Source organism: Nansenia antarctica (genome assembly GCF_963989245.1).
Source record: "Nansenia antarctica genome assembly, chromosome: 7".
Taxonomy (NCBI): domain Eukaryota; kingdom Metazoa; phylum Chordata; class Actinopteri; order Argentiniformes; family Microstomatidae; genus Nansenia; species Nansenia antarctica.
The window spans coordinates 1,463,415-1,473,086 of NC_137677.1; the positions used below are offsets into that span (position 1 = coordinate 1,463,415).

The 9,672-nt window shown below is 44.1% G+C and overlaps 1 protein-coding gene across 5 annotated transcripts in view; it reads left to right on the forward strand.

The window, feature by feature from the left end:
- The window catches only part of tp63 (tumor protein p63), a gene marked incomplete at both ends in the record, with an annotated part of 50,257 nt that overhangs the window by 24,981 nt on the left and 15,604 nt on the right, over positions 1-9,672 (forward strand). For all 5 annotated transcript variants that reach the window (XM_080535816.1, XM_080535817.1, XM_080535819.1 and 2 more), the window contains one exon: positions 3,438-3,695. In XM_080535816.1, the coding sequence (XP_080391942.1) occupies positions 3,438-3,695 (258 nt within the window). The remainder of the gene's footprint in view (positions 1-3,437; positions 3,696-9,672) is intronic.

Genomic DNA, 9,672 nt, shown 5'->3' on the forward strand with positions numbered 1-9,672 from the left:
GTGTGAATGTGTGTCCCCCTTGATCTGTTCCCTTCTTTATTCTTCATCCTTGATCTTTAAAATTCATTCTGGGGATATGTAATAAAAGGAGGGCGCTCAGACTACTGAAGAATGTAGAATGTACACTTGTCAGCATCTTGTGTCACACATCCTATTCTCTCTCCTAAACACTTAGGGGCTTTGATCTATGATCTGTGGTGACTGGCCAGCATCAGCCTTTTCATTAAAATGATAATTCGCCTCTGTGATAATTAGTGCCTGTCACACAGCCACCTCAGCAAGCCCGCCAGCATCTGAGAGGACGGAGGCTCCTCCTGTGATTGGCTGGCCGAGAGGCGTCAGTCGCAGCGGTGTAGGTGTAGTTACCTGAGCGTCTGTTACACCACAGAGCCTACAGACCTACAGAGATCAGCCGCTGATATCGCTGGCTCTGACTCACGGCGTACGGGAACACAGACTCTCTAAACAGGAAGCGAATGCTGTGTCATACAGTCATGTCTTACCTGGACCTCCTGAACCTGTTTTTTGTTTTCTTTCTATGGCCTAGTTGTTGCAGATTGCATAAATACTGGTACGAGCTGTGATACCGATAATGGACACTGGTTGTTCTTTGACCTTTCTGAGGTAGATTGATTTGTCTTGAGGTTAGATAAGAGACAAAGCAAGGTTTTTTAGACCTTGTCTTAGGGCGTACCTGCAAGTCCCTGGCTCCCATTAGAAGCTGGAGTCATTTGCATACGAGGCTAATCTAACACAGCGATCTCAGGCTAACCATGCAGGAATTCGTAATTGTAAATCGCTTTGGATTAAAAGCGTCTGCTAAATGGCTAAATTAATTAATTAATTAACTTCTGCTAATCCACCGAGGGGGGAAACCCCCCCTCTCAACCCCCCCACTCAGACCTTGCCATACCTTGGCTTTTGCTGAAATGACACCACTGGTCTCATCATAGCCTATTGGAAATGTATTGAATGAATGAATGAATGGTCTTTATTGTCATTGCTACAGTATTGTAGTATATTGTCATTGCTACAGTATTGTAGTATATTGTCATTGCTACAGTATTGTAGTATATTGTCATTGTCTATTGTATTGCGTGTGTGTGAGTGAGTGAGAGCTTTTGTGAGCCCGCATGTATGATGTGGCTCTTTCTGGTACCCCAAACATTTTGGGGGGGGCTCTTAAGTCTCCGACTGGTTGGCCACCCCTGTGCTAGCGTCTCCTCGCTGAGACCTCAGACACGGAGGGGCGACGACTCCACGGCCCTTCCAGTCTAAAGCGTCTCCATTATTCTCTAATTACGCCATTGAGAGGGAGCGTGTCTGAGAGAACCTCTCCCCTCTCTGAGGCTGCAGGGCATGTTCCTGTGTGGAGTTATCTTTCTGTGTGTGTGGTGTGTGTGTGTTCCATTCACAATACCCTCGTCTCCTAACACCTGCCTGCCCCCGCACATTGTCTCCCCAGACAGGCTCTTAAAAGCCCCCAATGTCATTGTTTCCGGGGAGCTGAGGCAGACTCGTGGCACACACACACTGACCCTTATCCGAAAGCAACACAAAGCAGCTACCCCTGTGGCGCTGTTGCAGTGGTATGCTGAGGTTGGCTTGGATGACCTCTTTCAGGTGCTGCCTGTGTGTGTGTGTGTGTGTGTGTGTGTGTGTGTGTGTGTGTGTGTGTGTGCCTGTGTGTGTGTGTGTGTGTGCCTGTGTGTCTGTGTGTGTGTGTGTGTGTGTGTGAGCCGTGCGTGCGTCCGTGTGTGTGTGTGCGTGTGTGTGCGTGCGAGTGTGTGTGTGTACTTGTGTGCATGTGTACTTGTGTGCATGTGTACTTGTGTGCATGTGTACTTGTGTGCATGCACGCGTGTCTGTGGTGGAGGTAACTGAGCTTCTAGCTTCTGCGGTGTCTCTGTGCTGAGAGTTGCTGTTGTGTTTGGTTCAGGAGGAGTTTATACTCATGTGTGTGTGTGTGTGTGTGTGTGTGTGTGTGTGTGTGTGTGTGTGTCACCTGGCACACAAGTAGCACCTGGCGTGTGGGTCTGGGTGTGACCTGCACAGCTGTGATCTGCCGGCCAGGCCTAAAATAAACAAGGGGGGGCGAAGGAGATTAATGGCCGTCTAAAGAGCCACAGAGCAATGGCACCTAGTCCAGGAATGTACCGTTTATAAATGGAACGGAATGGAGGCGAATGGTCCGACAGAGCGGGCAGGAAGGGCTGGCCGAGGTCCAGGAGCATTCCCCTTCTCTCTTCTCTTCTCAAGAGGCGGACATTTTGAATACTCTAGAATCTAGAATGCAGGGGTAGGGAAACCCTGTACAATCTGTGGAACTCAGCTGTATCACGTTTGTTAAGCTTGTGTAGTCGTGCTTTTTCATCACCGAATTAAAAATGTGTGCTGCGTAAAATGGTCACTGGCGATAATTAGGCTACACAAAGTACAAATCCAGGGTTTGGGTTTTAGATAATTTTTGGGTTTTGAGTATGGATATTTGTACATGTGCATATTACATGTACATTTACATTTTGGGCATTTAGCAGACGCCTTATTCCAAAGCGACTTACACTCGATACGTTTGACTAAGCAAGTTGTTTGATGTTAACTTGAAAACAAGCAGTTGTAATGAAGCATCTGGCGTTAGGTTGGGAAATTCACATGTTGAAAGAAAAGATGGTTTCACAATGAGCAGTGAGGTCATCATACGCTGTCCTCAGTAAATCAGTGGAAGCCGCAGAGAGAGGTTGATGTGTAGCGTGTCACTTACAGGAATCTGTTTAGCAGGATTTCTGTTACGTTGTGTTTGTCGGAGCTGTTTACTGTTCACCACCCTTTAGAACTACACTTGATACATCATACATCATTAAAATGTCACATTTTCTAGAGTAATTACATTGCTATACTTCATATTGAATTATAAAACGGATTCATTAAATTTGAGAAAGAGTTGATGTTTGTGATTTTGATATTATCATTTTGACAACAAAGCCTTAACCTTCTGATACGTGATACCTGATACGTGCTGACATAACAAATGCAGCTGCCACTAAATGCAGGACCTTTATGACGTTATCTTACCCAAACACATGAGTGTGTCCAGTATTGTCAGTTGTACAACATGACAACCTGACAAGAAATGTTGAGATGTAACTAAGGCCCTGCCACTGTTCTCTATAAGCGAGCATCTCAACCTCACTCTGTCTCTCTGATTTGCATTTCTTTTAATCAGACACAAAGTGACACAAAGATGAATGTCCTAAGACATCACAAACACTATTGTTTCTTCAGAATATGTAACATTCATATAACATATTTATCAATAGAATCTCCAATCTCTCTCCAAACTCCCAGACTGACACACAGAAACATTCTCCTGTTATGAGTCATGGGTAGGAGGTAGGAGACATTCCTTTGTTGATATTTTCCCCCCATTTCCTCTCCAGTCGCAGTACACAAACCTGGGCCTCCTGAACAGCATGGATCAGAACATCCAGAATGGCGGCTCCACCTCCACCAGCCCGTACAACAACGACCACGCACAGAACAACGTGGCCGCCCCCTCACCCTACGCCCAGCCCAGCTCCACCTTTGACGCCCTCTCCCCCTCCCCCGCCATCCCCTCCAACACAGACTACGCTGGGCCTCACACCTTCGACGTGTCCTTCCAACAGTCCAGCACAGCCAAGTCTGCCACCTGGACAGTAAGTCCCAACATATACCAACATATAGCCAGAAGTCATGTTTCCATGTCATAATCTATCAATGCAAGTAAATCGTGACGTTAGAATTATACGGTTCTATCTCCATTTTTGGCAGAATTGAGTTTTTTTACATAATCTGATCCATTAGGTGTTTATTAATGCCTGTGTGGTGTTCTTTTTTAGATGTTGACATTTTTGAGTTTGTAATTCATAAAATACAAAGGTTCCATCTCACAGAACATAATGGAATGTCAAAACTTTGACGCTCAATATCTCTGAACTACCCTAGACGGAGATAGAACCTTATCATTCTAAGCTCACGAAATGTAGTTTCTAAATGCACCCATTTTTCACCTAATTGATTTATGGTTATACCAATATGATTTAACGTAAGCATAACATGATTTTATGAATTATGAATTGTGTGCATTATGAATTGGGTAGGCTAGACATAGGGTAAGTCTGTCATATCACAGGTCTCTAAATGTGACACGTTCTAGTGTTTTGGTCCACATGTCGGTAACCAAGCAACCAAAGTGTTCAGACTGTTATTTTGAAACACAGAAAAACTCTGTTTCAACGTTGTTGAGAATCACAACACAAACTCGCTAGTCAAGCCAAAATGCTGCAACGCAATGGATTGGGTGAGTAATCTCCACTGCTACCTAGTTAACTAGAACACTACTTTACATTGTTAGCAGGCTCACAAAACAAGCTGTGTTAATGTGTCGTTGATTTTCAACAACACAGAAATGTATGAAACATTTTTCGAAAGAAAAGTCTGAACATTATATGCGGACCAAAACACTAGAACGTGTCACAAATCACCTGACCCTCATGAAGTATTGTGACGTTATCGTGACGTTAGAATTATAAGGTTCTATCTCCATTTTTGTAAAAATTGAGTTTTTTACATAATCTGATCCATTAGGTGTTTATTAATGCCTGTGTGGTGTTATTTTTAAAATGTTGAAATTTTTGAGTTAGCAATTCATAAAACACAAAGGTTCCATCTCACAAAACATAATGGAATGTAAAAACTTTGACGCTCAATATCTCTGAACTGCCCTAAACAGAGATAGAACCTTATCATTCTAACGTCACAATGTGTCCTTTTGGCCCATGATGTCATAATGTACAACTCTGGATTGATGAGCCAGCTGCCTCTAGGCGGGTCATCTCATAATGCAATAGATCTGATAAATGTTAAGAAGATTTGTGTGATGAACACCAAGTGTTTTATCTAGACAAGCTGTGCCTGGAGCACTTCTGTGATGCACAGGACCTGAAAGTCCTCCGTTGCACAACTACAGCTGGTAGAATGAGAATACCAGGATGATGATGATGATGGTGGCTTCACTGCTTGACGGATCGCCAGGCTCTTCCTTGGCCTCAGTCATTTTTTTTACATTTACATTTTTGGCATTTAGCAGACGCCTTATTCCAAAGCGACTTACAATCGATACATTTGACTAAGCAAGTCAGTGAATCATCAATCCACCAGTCGTAGCAGGAAGAGTAATCCAGCTCAGGCCCGGGGCCACTGATAGAAGTAAAAAACCTTCTATCACCTTCTTCTAAACCTAGGTTTTTTTTGGCATTACAGTTCAGACACCATTTTAAGTAGTATGACATGCTCTTGTTACATCAGACTATATACTGCTATATGATATATATCTTGTAGCAATGTTTGTAATACATTATTACTGCATATTATTCACTTTCACTTAAGTACCCATGTATTATGGATTTGTAGTTCTCTTATAACAATACATAATGAATGAATGGTCTTTATTGTCATTGCTACAGTACAGGTACCAAACAACGAAATTTAGGAGGGGTGGCTCCCCTGGTGTTAGGAAAGAAGAAAAAAAACTTTAAAAAAAAAAACACAAGAAGGGAAGGAGCTGGTTTACATAAATAAAGGCTATGTACACTATCCACTATACTATACTGTACAGATAGACGACTAGGGTTGTCATATTGCACATAGTGTTATTGCACATTTATTTAAAGTGTTGCAGTTTGCAGGCTTGAAATGTACATATTTGTGCCTCAGCACTACACCTGATTTTTTTCAGTCCAGATAACCATCTTTGAATGAATTAAGAATCGCTTAAAGGGATGCTACAGGATTTTGAACCAAAGATGGGTCCCGGGAATAGAAAACAACGTGTCAAGAAATGACTTGATTGGACAGAGAGGGCCACACCTCCCCACTACCATGAGCAAAAGCTGATGTTGCAACGATTGGTGGGACTTAAACTAAGGACTGTCCTCTCATGAGATAAGAAATCAATGAACATTATTATCATTAACAATTACCATGAACCATACAGTCACTAAAACACTAAAACCAACATTTGATTTGTATTAGCGGAAAAAACAAAAACAACCTGTAGCATCTCGTGACGTTAGAATTATAAGGTTCTATCTCAATTTTTGGTCAAAATTGAGTTTTTTACATAATCTGACCCATTAGGTGTTTATTAATGCCTGTGTGGTGTTATTTAAAAAATGTTGACATGTTTTAGTTAGTAATTAATAAAATACAAAGGTTCCATCTCACAAAACATAACGGAATGTAAAAACGTTGACGCTCAATATCTCTGAACTGCCCTAAACGGAGATAGAACCTTCTCATTCTAAGCTCACGATCTCTTTTAAAAACACACAGCATCCTGTATCTACCTCGGGGAGAAAACTGTCAAGTTCTTAATTCAAAAGCATCCACCCGAACTCCACCCTTTATTCCAGGCGGTTCCTCGAAATAACCTTTCACCTATCTCCTCTAATAGTTTATTAACGTCCTGGAGGTGATTCAGGGGTAGGTTGTTAGTCACAAGCCCTTTCCATCACATCCAGGTGTGCAGTGTCTGCCTGTGCTGAGAAATGTCACCGTGTGAGCAGCTCAGTAAACCTACTGAACCAGATCCTCTGCCTCTGTCATTATGTGACAGTGCTAACTAGGCGACAGCTGTTGCATCAGAGCCCCACCTGCAAGGTTTGTTTACGTGTCTTGGGTGCATTGCAGTGTGCATAGCACCGTGCTAAACAGCTTGATGAGAAATCGCGAAGCAAAGAAAGTGCACCCTAGCGGTCCCCGACAGCTAACAGTAGGTCCACGTTGTGCCTCCAGATGGTGATATCACCCATTCTTATCGTCATTGAAAGTGAGATATCGATAATTCTATTGGGGGGGGGGGGGGGGGTGATGTTTTAAGTTAAAATCATCCCATAAATCATATAATTGTTATCATATAGCTACCCATAGTTGTTCTACTTGCTACTAACCTGAATGGTCTTTCATCTCAGAAGAAAAATCTAAATATTCATAGACATTCATATGGATAGACCTGTCGCAAATGTCCCAGATCACATTTTTAGCCATTATGATCCACATAAGCCATCAATCTCCACGTTTGGCTGATGGCAGTGTTGAAAAACCTGTGGGCTTATTGCATAAATATCGCGGTAACGCAGCAGTGTGCCTCTGAGTAAACAGGCGGAACTCAGGGAGTACTTGGGCGATCGCGCCGTGCTCATTGGCTAGGCTGAGTGTGGGATAATGACATTTACCCAATTCCCACACTGCCTTATGATCCCTGTCTTCTGCACAGCCCAGAAAACAAAAGTGTCTCATGTCATGTGACAAGGGAACTGCACATGGCATAGAGAGGCACACCCCAAAGTCTGGGCTATACCCTCTGCTTCATGGGATGTCCCGTCATAAAAACCACCACAGTCCAGTTTGTCTACTCGTGTGTCATTATAAGGTGGTGCAAGACTGCAAGACTGCTACCTTCATGGTTAGGTATTTGCATGTCATGTTTACACACACACACACACACACACACACACACAGACACCACTATGAAATAACATTTTGTAACTGTTGCCTCATGCTCATGCAACATCTTTATGTTGGCTCACGCATCTTTGACCAACCGTTTGGTGGGTCTCCATTTCTGAATGCATGACTGACGTTCCCTAAAACTGAACAAGCTCCCTTCTAAAGTCCTCTCTCTAACACACACTGACTCTAATCAGAGAGAGAGTTGTGAAGGGTTGTGTGTGTCAGTTTGCAGTCTGAGCCACCTCCATCTGATCTCCGATCAGCAGAGCTGCTCTTAATCCCCCCTAATCTCAACAGAATGGGTCGACCACTGAGGACTGATGGGCTGATGGCAAAGAGCCACGGTGGGACGTCATCGCCACGGCTTTACTCTGCCCATAGATCTGCTAATGCCCCCTTTTAAGGCCCTCGTGGGATCTTCCACGGGGACTTAGCGCAGTGTGTACCGTGGCTGTTTGATGACTGTTCTTAAGGGAGGCACACCTAATCCCGAACCCACACCTTAACCTCTTCCTGTCTGGAGCTCTGTGTGTGACACACGCACAAAGCAGGGCAGCGGCTCGTCAGCGTTTCCCAGAATTGCTTCTCCTCCAACAACGCCTCTCACCAGAACGACTTCTGCCAAGGCCAAGGCTCTGACTCTGGTGTGGTACAACAAAGGCCTTGTGCCCGAGGCGTGTAAAGTGTGTCTATCTATCTAGAGTTTGAGCTATTTAGCTGTTTTCCTTCGCTATATATATCGATGGTGTGTCACAAAAGCGGGAGCCATTGTGTTAACCTGTAGGCAGGCAGAACTATTCTGAGCGCTGAACAAGCGCTTCTTGTGTTTGTCTTGTGTATTACTTACCTGCCACCAAGCAGTCGTACTCCTCAGGGAGGGGAGAGGAATGTCATGGTTTGGGCTATCGCTGGGAGCCTATAGAGCGGGGGGGATTACTGTAATGGATTGAAGGGCCCGTAGATAATACTTGTGTAAATACCGTGTGCCTCTGTCCTGAACCCTGAACCCTTGCGCTCTGGGGGTGAGCTGTGAGGAGCTCTCTCTCTGTCTCTCTCTCTCTCTTTTTTTGAGAGAGTTAAGCCTGACTGCCTCAGCTCGCATTGCGCCGCAGGAGTAGGAGGGAACCTTGGAACCGCTCAAAGAGACGAGTGTTCCAGCGAAAGGGGGACGAGTCGCAGCTCGCCCCTGGAACATCTGCGGGCCCGTCCCACGTCTCACGGGATGGGGCTGAGACTTGTTTGTGTCAAGGAGCCTGTCAAGACTCGCCCGTGGCGAAGACACACACAGCCCTCCTGAAACACACAGCTGGGAAGAAAAAAAAATGTGCAGGGAGATGGGGTTAGAAGGGAAAAAAAAGAAAAGCGAGAGAGTTGAAAAGATTTTGTGATAGGGAAATGATTTCTCAATAATGCGTCTGCTGGAAGAGAAGCCCAATTTCCAACAGGTTTATTATGAAAATGTTTTCTTTCGTTCTTCCCCCCCCCCTGAACAATAGCAGATTACCTGTGCCACAACACAACACAACAGCCTTGGCAGCAGCGAGGGAGGGAGAGAAGAAAGAGAGGAGAAAGAAGAGGTGGATGAGGACTGATTCAAAGAGAACTCATCATTAGTCTGTCAGCATGAGGAGATCTACACGGTTCAGCTAAACCGTTCAGAGATCTCCCGCACAATGTCGTTGTTGTTGTGAAGACTAAACAACGAAATAATACCCGAATGTTTCAGCATTTTAAAACCTGTTTGTGAAGAGACATTTCGTAGACTTAGGGTTAGCCACAGATATCGGAAAAGTACAAAATAAAAAAATGGGATTCAAGTAGGAAATAGTTTGGCACTCCTGAGGGCGTCCGTGCAAAGAACAGGGGGAAAACCACCAGCGTAATTACACAAAAGCCTGTCACCTTTCTTCTTACCGAGGGGATCTCATCTTCAGACTGTGTAATTTAATCACAGAGCTTCAGCCAAGCGCTAGAAAATAAAACATGATGATTTTAAACCGGAGGAAAGCGTTAAAAAGGCGACATTGTTGAAGGAGAATCTCTTTGCTCTTTGAGAAAGATTAGAGGATCACTGAATACACTCAGAGTACCCTGCTGTTACCTACCCGCATTGAAATGTGT